The following is a 15,861-nucleotide window of genomic DNA, read 5'->3' as shown; positions in this document are numbered from 1 at the left end:
GCTCATTAGACTTACCCTCCATATTCTGTATTCCTTCTAGCTTTCTCACCCAGTACTTTTGTTCTCTCCTCACCTCTGCCTTGGAAAAAAGAAAATAGAAAATCACTTGTTGTCTTCTCTTTTAAAATGCTACTATTCAAAAGAATCAATTCCAGGATGCACCAAGAGCTTGAATAGATTTTCTTATCCCCATGTAATAAAGTTAAGGAAAATAATATCAGGTCAGCAGTCAAGGCTCTGATTGAAGAAAGGAAATCATTAACACTGGTGCAAGTAGCAGTACAGTAAACACAAAAGCTTTGGATTTGTGTCACTAGTTCCCCCTTCTGGCAGGAAAAGAGACACTTGAAGGAATGAGGATGTATCCATTGTGGGAATGGATGCATAGAAGATGGTCTTCTGTTTTTTGTTTTCCTAAGGCAGAGGGTATGTACGTGGAAAAACGTATATGTCATATATATATGTTTAAGATCATTAGACTTCATAGACTCTTACTAGTATTTGTAGAACATCTAAACCAAAATTTGGTCCCTAAATAGACCTGGTCACTCCTGATTACTAGGAAAGGTTATGAGGACACTTTTTACACACCTGTGTCTTGAAACATAGAAGCCTACAGAGCAAGGCAAGCCACATACTTCAAGCAGCCTCAGACTGACAAAGCAAGTGTTCACAGTGAACTTCATTTGTGCATATGAAATTTCTGCTTGGCCATTAATAGTGCATGGACAATCTTCAGGCTAATATTCAGCTTTGTAGGAGAGAGCAGTATCCCAGGAAAACACACACACTACTACCTTAATCAATCTCTTAACAGTGAGAAATATATTACCATCTTCCATGGTCTAGGGACTTAGGGTCTGGGCTGTATATGTTCTCTGCTAAAAGAAAAACTTTTCACCCAAAAAAACATACACTAACCTGAAATAAATCATGTTACAGTGGTGCTCCACAAGACGAATGCCTCGCAAGACGAAAAACCCGCTAGACGAAAGGGTTTTCCGAGGCGCTTCGCAAGACGAATTTCCCTATGGGCTTGCTTCGCAAGACGAAAACGTCTTGCGAGTTTTTCCCCTTTCCCTCCCCCCTTTTTCTAAGCCGCTAAGCTGCTAATAGCCGCTAAGCCGCTAATAGCGCTAATCCGCTAATAGGGATGCTTTGCAAGACGAAAAAACCGCTAGACGAAGAGACTCGCGGAACGGATTATTTTTGTCTTGCGAGGCACCACTGTAAATGGAAGTGTAATCTTTTATCAATCTTAGAAGCAAGCCCCATTCAGTTCAATGGTGTTTTCTCCCAAGTGAGTGTAGGGCTAGAGCCTAAGCAACGTAGGAAATTGTCTCACAGCTTGCTCAGTATTGATGATATTGGTAGCGGTTTTCCATAGTTTCAGATTGAGGTGTGCCAGCCCTACCTGAAGATGTTGGATTGAATCTGGGATCTTCTGCATGCCAAGCATGTGCTCAACCACTGAACTTACAGCCTTTTCCAAATCACATAGAGCTTTGTAAAATTATTTATTCTGCTTCCCCCAAACCCACAAGCTACATGTAAGCATCTATTAGTACTGAAGTGCTAGCCTATGACCAGTGAAAGTTCTGATCAAGCCCAAATCTAGTTTCTGATCCCACCAGGCACTGATCCCATGTCTTCCAAATTTCTCTTTGCTGCCATGAGGGCTAGAAATGGATTGGTTTTCATGCTTTAAAGGAAATGTCAGCACCCTAAGAGTCTTTCAGTTCTGTAATATGAAGAGTGGAAAAACATACTTCTTTTATTTCCCCCCTAAGATTATTGCTGACACACATGGCAGACAAAGGCATTGTGATGGAGTGACTTAGGAACACAACTTATTTATTTATATGTTGGGGGGGGGCTGGTTACATTTCTAACCTGTAGTCTTCAGTAAATAATGTTCTTGGGATGGCTTGGGGAAAAATATTTCAGCCAGATCTGAAAAACCAGTGATTGATGACGCATAAAAAATAATCAAGAGGGGAAGAGTGGGTAAGAAATTTCACCATGGCTTAAAATACTTGGATTGTTGTTTGTTTGGGTTTTTTAAAAAAATAAATAAACCTGGGACAAGAAAAAGGTATTTATTTGCCTGGTGCTGAACTGATAAACAACATAGGTGCTAAGTGAGCTTTCCAGATGAAGGGGTTTCAATGCCTGTGCCACCACCAAACAGGCACTCTCCCTGGCCATGATATATTTTATGTTGGACCCAGGGTAAACCCAGTAGAGAAGCTCAGAGGACAGCCTCAGTCTATTTGTGGACTGATCCAGGTGAAGATAGTCTAACAGGTATCTGTCTACTGAGCCATGTAGGGCTTTAAAGGTAAGTACCAATGCTTTTGACTAGACTCAGAGATAGACCATGAATCAGTGATTTTTTTTTTAACACAAATTAAATATAAACCCTGCAACACACGGGGTACCCTGGCAACTGTGTTTTGAACAGCCTTTTCCAACTCTTCAAGTGCAATGCCACGTACAAATAAGCTCTCTCATCCTAATTGTGCCTTTACTCGCTTCTAGCTTTATTACGCCAACAAAGGTGCCCAGCCTATTTCTGTGAATTTAACCCTTTAGAATGGAAAATCTAGGCAATTCTTGGGAGGAGGCCTTTCTGCTTTCGGTGGCTGCTGGGAAACATTGTGTGTTAAAGCATGCAGTGCAATGAATTAAAAACACCACCACAAAACTGCAGTTTAGTTTGAACAAAAACACAAAAGCATCACAGAATCTATATTCAGGGTCCAACCTCTACCAAGTTCAAACTGTTATTGATCATAAAAGTTCACTGGGTGATTCTTGGTGTCACTGTCTCATGGCATAACCTACCTCACAAGGTTTTTGTGAGGTTAAATGGAGGGAAAGAGCTGCTTAGAGGAAGGAAAGGATAAAAATCTAAATAAAAAAATTAAAATGTAAAGGCTTGGGGCTAAAATCCCATATTCAATTATCAGAGGTTTATTTCTGTGTCCACAAATATTGGATTGCACTGATAATTATTGCAGGGTTATAAACTGTATGTTAAGGATACTAACGTTTAAAAACTGACCCTTCATCCTTTGGCTTCAATAACAGCCTGATGGACCAAATTTAAGAAGTCAACATTTTTTTCCACCACCTTAGAAGAAGGCTGAAAAAGAGAAATGCCAGGAGAAACTTCCCCATTTTGGTATATTTTCCTACGCTTGGAATGGAGAGTGAGATACTGAAAATTTAGAAGCAAATTTAGCAGAATCAGGATTAGGTATTTCATTGCTTAAATCAAAAATATGAAAGAAAAATCGCTGAATTCTCACATAAAAACAAAATACATAATGTATTTAGTATAATATATTTTATTAGCTGATCAATGTATTGTACATACATTGTAAAGATAGAAATTTGGGCAATCTTAGGGGTTAATACCAGCGAGATTTTTATATGCTAGACGAGACATGGAAGTAGCAGTAAGGGGGAAGGTGGTGCTAAGTGTACCTTCCTGTGCAGCATCCCCCCTCCCTGTTTGCCCCAAGCCGACAACAAAGCTTAGCTATGGGATCACAAAGTGCAAGAGCTGTCAACATGCATAGCCTGGTGAGTGATGGGCAGTCCAGAGCTGGGGTTATTCTATTTATTATTTGTAACATTTTTACTTTTCAAGTCTGTGAGTTTTGGGGCATCAGCAAAGCTGGGATATTGGGAGGTTGGGATTATTGGATATGAGATTTTGTCTGCTAGAAATAAAACGTTAGAAGTTTGCAAGCTGGAATAGCTGCAGGTTGGGTAGTTTCCTAGATGATGGTGGTGATTGCCGCTTCTCCTGGAAGAAATGTGGCCTCACAAAGGGATATTGCTTTGCTGTATGTAGTGAAGGAAGAAGGCTGCTGGTATAACTTGCCTTTGCCATAGCCTGACCCAGGTAAGCTGTCCATCTTAGTTGCTGGAAGTGTAGGATATGAAAAAGGATGAAAGCTCTTTCTGAGGCTGTAGGCTAGTAGCATGAGCTAAATGGGAAATACTGGACTAGTAGTAGAGTTGTTTTCTCGGGTTGTGGCAGAAGACCGGGGAGGGTCATGAGAATCTTTCACGTTAGACATGTCTCCCAGGCACAAGGTCTTTATTTGTTGTTTTAGAGTTTGCTAGGACCTGTCCCTTTCAGCCAAGGAAAAGCACACCATGTTACAGTTTAGGAATGTAGTTACAGAGACACCGAGAAGAAAATTAATAGACTCCTTTTCTCCAGGTAAGGGTTCTTTTCTTCTGTTAAGTACATCCTCTAGGTATCTGATGCCTGTATTCTTTAGCCTAAGTAGGACTGCCTTCTGATTGGGCGGTATGGCCTATAGTAATGGGGGGGGGGGGAATAGTAGCCAACATAACGCTTTTGCAGGGTTTTGTTGGGAAGATGATGTTTTCAGCTGGTCTTCATTTATTAATTTTTTTGCAAACGAAGGAGGATAAAGTAATTTCTAGCTTTCACAATTCTGGAAGCAAGCTTGAAAATGTTACAGTAATTACGAGCTAATGACGTGGAACCTAAAAATACCCTGAGAACTGCTTTTAGTTTATCCATGAGGAAATAGTTGTTAAGAATAAGTCATTTTAGTCCCAATAAACTCTTACTCTTAATTTTTCTTTCCTTTGAACAGGGCATTTCTATCCGCAAACCTCTTGTAACTCCTGAGATGGATTGAGGGAAGGAACATAACAAAACAGGCTCTGAGGCAAGGAATAGCCTTCTAGCTTCAAGGAACTACAGAACAGCTCCAAGATCACTTGGTAAAATGGAGAAAGTGAGGTCTGGTGGGAGGGGTAGCACACAGTGATTAAAACATCAGAAGCAGGTAACTGATATGGTAAGATCACTGTCAATACAGTAGGCTCAGGTCTTGACTGTCTCCCTTTAAAAAATATATTATTAATTTGTTGGTTCTCAGAGGATGTAGCACTCCACACTGGTGTGGTAGGAGAGGATGGAAGTGTGGCAAGAAGATTCAAGGACAATCAAAGAAATATTTAAACATTTCAGTTTAGTATAGTATAGTATAGTATAGTATAGTATAGTATAGTATAGTATAGTATTAGTATCAAAATATTTTGAGGGGGATGTACAACCAGAAACATTATCCATGCCTCTCTTCAAGAGCATGGCTATTCTTCTGAACTTCTCCATGGCATACAACAGGGATTTTCAACTCTGGCAAATATGAAAGTTCAGAAAAGGGAAAGGCTTCTTTGTGTTGATGAGACGAGAGTTCATTTATCTCAGACTAGACCTAAGAGAAATGAAATTACCTGGCAAAAGTGAGCTCATGCTTCTCACTGAGTTTGTATACAAATTTAAGGTACATATGTAAGTAAGAGGCTCATTTATAATTGTATTTTGAGAATGATTCATGTTCTTATGTAGCTGCATTTTAAAAAACGTTTTGGATGCCCCATGATCATATTATAAAGTCGTCGTGTTCTATGCTATAAATCAAGCACTAACAGGAGTTGTTTCCTTTTGTTTTCCAATGTAATTCTAAGCAATAAAAAAAAATTGGCATGAGCAAATTTTTGTTTTAAAAGTGTGGCCCTGAGAAAAAGTTAAAGAAGCACTGTATTAATTATTATTAATAATCACCATCTCAACAGTTAAGACACTGCACAGTAACTACTATTAAAAGGAGCATCCCCAGGTTCAAGATGCTAGTTTTAACACTAGAGTCAGGAACAGGAAACTAGAAACCTGTGCTGCTTCCAGCACTCTTGAGGGTCTTCTGTACTTTTATCTCCCAAACCACATCCTAAGCACAGCTGCCAGCAGTGAAGATAGAGTATCAAGGATGAGTGGCTAGGAAGATGGAATAATCTGGGCAAGAGGTGGTAGCAGGATAAAAAGACGTGGGAATGATGAGTTAGTCCAGGCATAGGCAAACTCTAGCCCTCCAGATGTTTGGGACTACAGTTCCCATCATCCCTGACCACTGGTCCTGTTAGCTAGGGATGATGGGAATTGTAGTCCCAAACATCTGGAGGGCCGGAGTTTGCCTGTGGCTGAGTTAGTCCATAAATACAACTCAAGCATATTGTGCTGAGAATGAGACCCTGTGGAAGGGCCATATTTATTCAGAAGTGGGCCAGTTCAGGAGTCTTGTCTTACTGGCCTGCAGCAACTTTCATAATAGCTGTCATGATGGAGAGGCTTATCTAGCTCATCATACACTTTCTAGGTTGGAAACCACAATGAGGTGAGAAAATAAATTCACTGTGGTTGAGAAAGGCTCTTTACATATGCACTGGCCTAAGCTGCAGTAGTGCCCACATTCAGGACCCAAGGCCAATGCAGAAAGAACAGAGAGGAAGGAAGAAAATGAGGACTTGGTAAAAAATATATCTAAAGACTAACTGGCAGCAAATGATGCAGAATAGATGGAACTATGGTGGTTAAAAGACTTGTTGAAGCAGAATGTGAGGATTGATGGTCGTTGGGGATGGTAGATGAATCAATGTGAATTTCTTCTTTCCACTAGGAAACAGAAAGATGGATACAGCTGAAAAACCTGCAAGCAAAAGGGAAGATGTAGTATCAGGAATAAAATCTCAGAGAAGTTTAGCAACCCCAGTAGCAAAGCATCGGCGAGTAGGCAGGGTAATCTGTGGTGTTTGTGGAAAGAGCTTTGTCAAGACCTGTGAACTGTTTGCCCACCAGCGGACCCACACAGGAGAGAAGCCATACGAGTGCTCAGATTGTGGCCGTTGCTTCTCTGTCCAGTCCGCATTGGCCAGTCACCAGAGTATCCACACAGGAGAGAAGCCTTACAGATGTCAGGAGTGTGGCAAGAACTTCCGGCTGAAGAGCAACTTGACCCGCCACCAACGAGTTCATGATGGCATAAGACCATTCCGATGTGAATACTGCGGGACCACCTACAGCACCAAAGCTCACCTGGTCTGGCACCTGAACACCCATACAGGTGAGAAGCCATACAAATGTACTGAGTGCTGGAAGCGTTTTGGAGAGATCTCCTTGCTTGTAGAGCATCTTCTTTCACACCAGGTTGATGGTAGTGGTGGAAAAAATGGAACTGCCTCTGTAGGACGTTTAGGTAGTGGGAACCTTCACCGCTGCGACGATTGCGGCAAGAACTTCTGCCGGAGCACCACGTTAGCTGAACACCGTCGCATTCACACTGGTGAGCGTCCTTTTGCCTGTGAGGAGTGTGGCGAGCGGTTCATGCGACGGGCTCTCTACAACGAACATGTCCGCACTCACTCTGAAGAGGGCCCACCCAACATGTGTGTAGCCTGTGGTAAATCTTTCACCAAGCGCTATTCCCTTCTCCAGCATCAGAGGTCACACACAGGAGAAAAGCCCTACCAGTGCCCCGATTGTCCAAAAAGCTTCATTGCCAGCTCTGCCTTGACACAGCACCGGCGGATACACACTGGAGAGACACCCTACCCATGTCCAGATTGTGGGCGCAGTTTTAGCCAGAAATCGGTGCTCACAACTCATCGGAGACTTCACACAGGCGAGAGGCCATACAAATGCCAGGAGTGTGGGAAAGGCTTTAGTCAGAGTTCAGCGCTGACTCAGCATCTCCGGACTCACACTGGTGAGTCCCCGTACAGCTGCCAAGAGTGTGGGAAAAGTTTTAGTGGTATGTCAGCTCTCAAGCGACACCACCTCACCCATACAGGGGAACGCCCCTTTCGCTGCGATGAATGTGGCAAAGGATTCAAGCAGAGCTCCACGCTGGTCCAGCACCAGAGGATTCACACTCATGAGAAGCCTTATGCCTGTCTCCAGTGCAACAAAAACTACAGCCAACGGGCTGCTCTTGCCAAGCACCTGAGGACTCACACCAAGGAAGCCTTGCTTTCTGGCACATGCAGTGAGCCAATGGACATCAGGGTTTACAAAGAGCCTTTTGTCCAACCCCAAGAAGAGGAGAACAATACAGAGAATGACATGGAGGAAGAAGCTGATGAGGTAGTGGTGCTCCCTCCAGGGACATGGGATGCTGAGGTAAAAGAAGAGTCAGAGCTTCAGTGGGAGAATGACATACCATTTGCAGAAACGGGGTCACTCTCATGGGTGAAAAAGGAAGAGTCAGATGAGGCCCAGGTAGAAAGGAGAGAACTATCAACAGTTTCTCTGCACATCAAAGAGGAACCAGATGACTGAAAGAATTGTGGGCACGATGTCAGGCTTTGTGGTTTTTTCAAACAAATGTGCCAGGGCTGTCCCAGAAACTCCCACATGTGACAAGGGGTTCTGTCTTGGAGGGAGAAAGATAAATCTAAACTGGGAGCACTGTAAGGATAGACCTCTGAAAAGAGTGCTATTGGAACTGAAACCTGCCTTGAACCATGTTTAAAAGGTAAAGGTAAAGGTACCCCTGCCCGTACGGGCCAGTCTTGACAGACTCTGGGGTTGTGCGCCCATCTCACTTAAGAGGCCAGGGGCCAGCGCTGTCCGGAGACACTTCCGGGTCACGTGGCCAGCGTGACATCGCTGCTCTGGCAAGCCAGAGCCGCACACGGAAACGCCGTTTACCTTCCCGCTGGTAAGCGGTCCCTATTTATCTACTTGCACCCGGAGGTGCTTTCGAACTGCTAGGTTGGCAGGCGCTGGGACCGAGCAGCAGGAGCGCACCCCGCCGCAGGGATTCGAACCGCCGACCTTTCAATCGGCAAGTCCTAGGCACTGAGGCTTTAACCCACAGCGCCACCTGCTTCCCTTTTGAACCATGTTTATCAACCCTCAAATCCTGCAGTCTAATACCAGAATTGTATAGCTTGGTTATGAATACTCAGTGGTGAGGAAAATGAATTCAGTATATCCTGAACAGCATTCTTCATTACCTGGGTTCATGCAGTGTCCCCTTGGCAGGGAGCAGATTCAGAAGAGGTTCCAGAGCAGAGCCTTAACTCAAAGAAATTATTGGCTGATCATATTCTGTGGGTCAGCTTGGGGAGTTTGTGGTCTTGAAAACCCACTTTAAAAAGAAAAAAAGTGTTTGGGTGCTCCAAAGTTGCACATGCAATTTGGAAGGTATAAAACTAGAATTGCAGGCAGCACTTGTAGTGGCCATGTAACCAATTAATATGAGGGGTAGATGGCATGGAGGGGAATGAGTATTCCCAGGATGCGATTGTGCTAAAATGTCTCTCTGCATTCACAATGTATTAAAGGCATGATGACAACAGTGGTGCTGCAGTCAATATTTTCCAGTAGCAATATTAATACACTATGCCTCAATCTTTGCCCTAGGGCAGGATTAGGAACCTGCGGTGTCTCTAATGTTGTTGGACTACTCTCCCAGATCATTGGCTATGCTGCCTGGGGCTGATGAGAGTTGATCCAACAACATCTGGAAGGCCACAGGTTCTCTATCCCTACCGTTGGGCCAGGTTATAAACACCCCCTCCATGCATTGTGCTAGTTCATAGAGGAATAGTGCCATGTCACCTTGGAAATGGCTTGGGCAGTGTTCACATTGTCTGCTTTCTGACAGGACTCTTATCGATTATAGGATTAAATAAAGTTTACCGAAAGTTAACAAATAAATGCTGAAGAACTCTGGGCAATCCTACGGCAGAAAAGCTCAACAACTCTGGGCAATCCTCCACAGAAAAAGCTCAACAACTCTGGGCAATCTACCCACCTCACACACGCGCCTCCTCCCTCCAATGACAATGGGTAGATCACTGCCAGGTTTTTTTATACTGTGAGTAGATCGCAGTTGGACATGCCTGACATAAGCTATCAGTTGTAGTCCCACAGCAGAAAGTTGGCTTTTGCTTTGTTTTTTGTTGCCACAGGGAAAAGATACAGGAAACATTTCTTCATAGTGGTGTTAAAACCCGTGAAACATTGTTTGCACTCTTTTTACGAAACAGGAATTCTTTACCACTCATTTTGCTCTTTCTTAGGCTCAGGTTATGGCTCCTCCTCCACACATTTCTAATGGATGATGAAAGTGAGGTGGGTATCTTACAGAGTTTTCTGGAGGCTAGAAGGAGTTGCGGCTCTGAATTTAAGCAACATATATTATCTTCTGCTGAACTGGTCTGTCCTTGTCACACAGGAGGCAGCTCTTTAAAAGAAAATATATGTAGCATTATTTTATTAAAACCACCCTCAGGCCATGATTTCATTTACAACTTCACTGGCTTCTCTGACAGAAAGGTATCACTTATGCTTGAATTAATTTTTAAAAACCAAATAAAAAACTCAAGAGAACTTAACTTAGTCCTTTAAAAAATGCATTTATGGAAGAGTGTTTCCAATAGCAAGAGCCAATTTCATGGGGAGGGGGGGAATAGGGATAACGAACAATGAACCTAGATAACCTTGGTTCAACGCTTCACTCAATTGTAGACTCACTAGAGGCACAGTTTTTACAATCTTTCCATTTCAATTCCTCAGTCTGCAAGAGGGGATCACTGATTGCCTACCCTACAGGGTTGTTGTGAGGACAACACTAACATTTGCAAAGAAAATTATGAACAGTGAGTTACTTTTCCTTTTTTTTTAACATTTGAAAGCTAGAACTGTATTTGCATAACAGTGCAATAGCTCAAGACCACAATTTAGTGATGTTTACATAAGCAGTTACTTCACTTTAACAACAAATGAACAACTTTCCAAAGTATCTAGTAGATACAATGCAAAGGAAAGTGGATGGGAAAAAGGGAACTGTGAATCAGAATTAACAGATTCAATTCTCAAGGCTAGGAACTATTCTTTAAGCATTGTCTTCTTACACACACACACACCTCTTATCTACAGTCCTCATCAGCACCTGCCTAGGAAATGTAGCAATATGATATGCTATTAAATGGTCCTGTTTTGAAGGAAAATAACATCTTCCAGTTTCCCAAGTTACTTTCACCTTCCTTGGGGGAAATCTCATGAAAAGGCATCCCCCTGCCTACTTACATCTGACCGATTATGTATTTAGTGTTTCTATCCAATTTTTCAGATAATTAATGAGTTGCAGTCAAAGCTAGTCCGTTAATAGACCCATTGCACTAAGGGACATGATGATTAGGTTCATTCATTTCGATGGGTCTACTCTGAATAGAACTTAGTTGGATAAAACCCATTGTCTCACATAGTGACTTGCATCAGTTAAGAGTAAGAGAGGTGTCCTGCCATCAGGCTTGCAATCGAAAAAGACAAAGGACACACAAAGAAGGGAGCAGGAGGGAAAGGAGGGAAAGCAGTTTTTCAAAGACAAAACAAAGTGGTGAGCTAAAAGCAAGTCCTTTAGTCAAGCTTAGGTCAGGCTGGTCTTCTCTGCCGTTCTACCTGGAATAGGAGTGGATGGCTCTTGTTCCTTTGGTCCTATTAAGAACACAATGGGACAAATGTGGGGACAATTTGCAGATCAGAAAGGAGGTGGTGTACTTATTTGGATAATGGTCCTGAGGTTCCAAGTTACTGTTTTAGAGTATTTATTCGTCCTGAAAATGACAGCTCCACATATAGTTCAGGGGAAGTTTGTTTTCATACCTGCTGTCCTTCAACACAAAGAAGAACTGGTGTACAGACACTTCAAAATTTGTCGGTGGGGTCCAATTTTGTAAAAAACAAACAAACCCATAAAATTCCCGCCAGGAGTAAGAACACAAGCCTAACCACGTCAACTCTGAAGTAAATTGTATTGAATTCAATGGGGTTTACTCCCAGATAATTTGAGATTAGGATTGCAGCCTACGTCAGTAAATTAAAAATACATATTGCCTTTGGAAATGCAGGTTTTGTTATCTCTAAGCTTCGGTTTTGAAAATACTGGCATTTCGGTCTGACAAGCCGCTACAACAGAGTAGGATGACATTTACCGCCCTGCAAGAGCCTTTAACACTTCCCAATTTTTTGACTGGTGAATCTTGATACCAACCTTCCTTTCCCCTGGCAAATCGAGAACGCTATCTTGCGTCAGACTTCTTCCGGCAGAAGAGCTTGACCGAGCATAGAGCGCCCGATATACGCCTCTTGCTTCACGTTGACTGGCTATTCCTCTTAAAGAACGTGAGACGCACCAATGAGAATCTCCCATTTGTTCTCCCTAGCGAACCTACTCTCATCTTCCGCCTCTTCCTTGAGGATTCTCCGCCCATTAGAGGCGCCGACCGGTCACCTGGTGGTCAGATGCAGGAAATGGGCAACTTGAATCCCTCTTGCGCGTTGTCTCTGGTGTCTTTTTTGTCTCCTCCGAAGCTTCTCCTTCAGCGTCTGCATCTTGATTTATACTTGTCGCATCCTAGATCTTCTTGCTGTATTGCATAATGGAGGGACAGCATATAATGGCTCAGGTGCATATACAGACCCCAACGTCCTCCTCCTCCTCGTCGTCGTCTGTGGCTGGGGAAGAATCCAGGAGGCTGAGGGTGGCAGCCCGCGAAAGGATGGCTGGAGGCCGTTTGTTGGACAGTCATAGCCTGGATGGGATAAGCCAAGTGTATGGAGCATCCAAGGCTCAGGAAGGTAGGAGGGCTACCATATCCAGCGCTTTGGAGCTAGAAGGGACAGTGAGCCATGACGGGGACCTGACACACTTTGTGGCCAACAACCTGCAGATGAAGATCAAGATGAGCTCCCGGGGCAGTCTGGATGACACAGAACCCACCTCCTCATCATCAGTGTCGTCGCAGTTGTCTGTTAGGGGCAAAACTGCAGATATACCTCCCATTGACCCACAGGTGATTAGGGATCTGGAAAGGCTCACTAGGGATGTGGCACAGAAGGTGGACCAGATGCTAAGAGCCTTGAACAGCGCTATCCAGAACATGACAGCCCTCAGCGTTGGGTACATCCAGACTTACCGGGATGCTGTAGACAGCTTGGGTGAATCTGTGGACATGAGCATCAAAGGGATGTACACTCTGATGGCAAGGTGCGAGGAGTTGGACCGCTCCATGCAACCTGTCCATACCCTCGCTAAACAAATCCGGGAGATTAAGAGGACTCTGGAAATCTTTGAGGCACTTTGCAAGTAGTGCCTCTTTCAAAAAAACTAATTAACTTGTTCACTGGTGGGGCATGGAGCGGGCTGATACCTGATCTACTGTGATTCATACTCAAAAAGGGAAAACTATGTGGATGTGTTCTTGCACTATAATAAATGAAGTATGGCAGTGTTTCTCAAACTTTATAAAATATTGTCCCTAGATAATGTTACTAGATTAAACTCTAGAAACCTCATTAGGGCCTGCCTATGCTTCTTTAAACAATCATTGAGCCCCTCTTTCCTCACCCACCGAGATTCCAACATCCACCTGTGCTGATTCAAGCCCATATAAGACCCTAACACCTCTCCTAGTGCTGCTTTCTTTTCAGCCTAAGGTATTTAATGGGACCTGCAACCCTGATTCTCTCATCAGTCCCAGAGGAGTGACGACCCACACACTGGAAAAACAGACTGAACTATGTGTGGGCCAGCTACTAGTGGGTACACAGCTTTTTTGCAGCTAAAAAACAGGAAATTATGTTCATGTGTCATTCAAGTTGACTTCATTGATGTTGGGTTTCAAAAACTTCTGTTTCAAAAAGCTCAAGTTGTTGGACCTGAATTTCCACAAAATGTGTTTTATAGTATTTGTGTCTCATCTATACAGGGCAATAGTAGAGGGTGTTGACTTGCTAATGCATCTTGGATTGAGGGCATGGTTGTGATTTTAAGGAAGCTGTGAACCCCATATTTGTTACCATTGTTTCTTATTATATTCTTAAATGTTCATCTATGTAAGCTTCCCAGATAATGATCAACAAACCTGAAATAATGTTCCATGTTGTCTCAAATGCAGGTTCTAGCATTTAATAAGCCAGGGGTGGGAAATCTTTTTTCTATCCAGGGCCAATGACCCACAGGGGAAAAAATTCAGGGGACATACACAATCATTAATTGTGCAATGAATATAATAAATGAATAAGTATATTGAAACACTCAAAAAGTTAGTGTTTGGGTGTTGCCATCTCCTGAAACTCCTGGCTACGTAGGTTGGGATCTACTTACTAACATGAATAATACTATAACTGAAAATACTATAAATGCTTTCTTCTTGCAGGGATTCTTCCAGTGGAACAAGAAAGGTAGGTGGGACAAGGCTTTTAAACTACCTTTGCAAGATACTAGCAGCATAACTAGCCGTTCTTCATGCCACCTTTCTCTTTATAAAGGAGAGAGGGTGTTGTGCACTGCTGTTAGATTATGCTTGGAGCACCGGCTGTTAACAGTGCCCAAGTGACTACTTTCCTTGCTGACCCATCGGGGAGATGGTGGTGGGTAGCAGTAAAGAGCCGCCCAGGGACTGGATGAAATTAAAAGGTGGCATCTGCACTTGACAAACCATAGATAAGCAGTTATACTAGCAGAAGATGGAAACACAGTGCCACATAAGACTTCTGAGTTGTTTCAAAATTTTTGAACAAGAGACTCCAAAGACAAAAAATAAATAAATAAGTGATCATTAGCATCAACGCCATCAGTCAAAACAGGACATCCTGCCCACCAACAGTGATAGAGTGGTTTAGTTAATTCTGCCTTGTGGGCTATTTCAGTCTGGGCAGTGTCAAGGAAGACGTTGTATCTCACCTCAAAATCTTTGGGAGGCCCCCTGTCACACATCCATAACTTAGCAACTACATAGTTTTCCTTGCTGACAAGCTATATTTGCACATGGACAAAACTGTCCCCACTGAGACTGATTTTAAACATACATACAGTGGTACCTCAGGTTACAGATGCTTCCGGCTACAGACGCTTCAGGTTACAGACTCCACTAACCCAGAAATAGTACCTTGTGTTAAGAACTTTGCTTCAGGATGATAACAGAAATCGGGCGGCGGTGGCACAGCAGCAGCGGGGGGGCCCATTAGCTAAAGTGGTACCTCAGGTTAAGAACAGTTTCAGGTTAAGAATGGACCTCCAGAACAAATTAAGTTCTTAACCTGAAGTACCACTGTACTTGGTAAAGATCTGGTTTAGATAGTGATTAGGCGATGCAAGTTTGCTCAGGAACAAATATTGTTGCCTAGCTACCAGTGAGCTGAATAATTTATTTGGTGATCTAGTTTTGTCTTTGTAAACACTTTTAATTAAACCCAATTTCTGAACCCTCATAAAGTATACTATCAAAAAATCAGTATTCTAATGATACAGAGAAAGAAGAGATGTTTCACCAAGTGAGAGTCTAGCAGAATACAAAAAACTGGTGCTGTCCATTGCTGGATATGACAAGGCAGCACCAACTCTCATCTCTATCATCTGGCTGCTTACCTTCTACAACCCTGCACTATAATCAGGAAGGGCTTCTTCTCTGGGCAACACAGTGTTTTATTTGTTTATTTGACTAATTTGTAAATTATCCTTCATCAGTTAAGATATCAGCAATTCCCAAACTACATTCAATAAAACTATTTTTAAACATTAATTCCTACTTTAAAATAATATTCAAACCATCACACCACTATAGCAGAAAGCAGCATCCTTGCCTCTGACCTAAAACCCACCATTATTTCCCAAAGGCCTGAGTGAAAACAGATCTCTGTGTCTCAAGATGGCATTGGAAATTTAGGAATGAAAGTGACGACACAATCTCTAAGGCAGGGATAAGAATCTGTGACTCTCCAGATGTTGCTGGACTCCACTCATGCCATCCCCAACTATCTACCAAGCCAGCTGGGGCTGATGGGAGTTAGAGTCTAATGACATCTGGAGGGCCACAAGCTCATTGTCCCTACCCTCAGGGAGGGCATTTTGCAGGGTGCCACCACTGGGAAGGCCCTGTCACCAGATGACGGTTGGCTTACCTGTCAATGGGAGAGACCGCAAGCAGCATCTCCCCAGCAGATCTCAAAGCCCAGAC

General features: G+C 43.0%; 3 protein-coding genes across 4 annotated transcripts in view; 2 read left to right on the top strand and 1 right to left on the bottom strand.

Annotated features, from left to right (window-relative positions):
• Window positions 1–15,861, bottom strand: part of PRR14 (proline rich 14) — a 46,767-nt gene that overhangs the window by 29,330 nt on the left and 1,576 nt on the right. Inside the window, exon 2 of one of the 2 annotated variants that reach the window (XM_079951351.1) lies at window positions 16–79. The gene's annotated coding sequence lies outside the window, so the exon portion shown is untranslated. The remainder of the gene's footprint in view (window positions 1–15; window positions 80–15,861) is intronic. The other variant, XM_079951356.1, reaches the window with a different exon arrangement.
• On the top strand, window positions 2,080–9,194 carry LOC307201861 (uncharacterized protein). The gene is made up of 5 exons (XM_079951365.1): window positions 2,080–3,591; window positions 4,131–4,240; window positions 4,647–4,853; window positions 6,513–8,378; window positions 8,774–9,194. Exon 4 carries the CDS (start codon window positions 6,524–6,526, stop codon window positions 8,168–8,170), a length of 1,647 nt encoding a protein of 548 aa, XP_079807491.1. The 5' UTR covers window positions 2,080–3,591; window positions 4,131–4,240; window positions 4,647–4,853; window positions 6,513–6,523; the 3' UTR covers window positions 8,171–8,378; window positions 8,774–9,194.
• Window positions 11,897–13,143, top strand: LOC307201876 (BLOC-1-related complex subunit 6-like). The gene has a single exon (XM_079951397.1). It carries the CDS (start codon window positions 12,283–12,285, stop codon window positions 12,991–12,993), a length of 711 nt encoding a protein of 236 aa, XP_079807523.1. The 5' UTR covers window positions 11,897–12,282; the 3' UTR covers window positions 12,994–13,143.

The sequence above is a fragment of the Podarcis cretensis genome (assembly GCF_951804945.1).
Source record: "Podarcis cretensis genome assembly, chromosome: 13".
Taxonomy (NCBI): Eukaryota; Metazoa; Chordata; class Lepidosauria; order Squamata; family Lacertidae; genus Podarcis; species Podarcis cretensis.
This window is presented reverse-complemented; position numbering and strand designations above follow the sequence as displayed.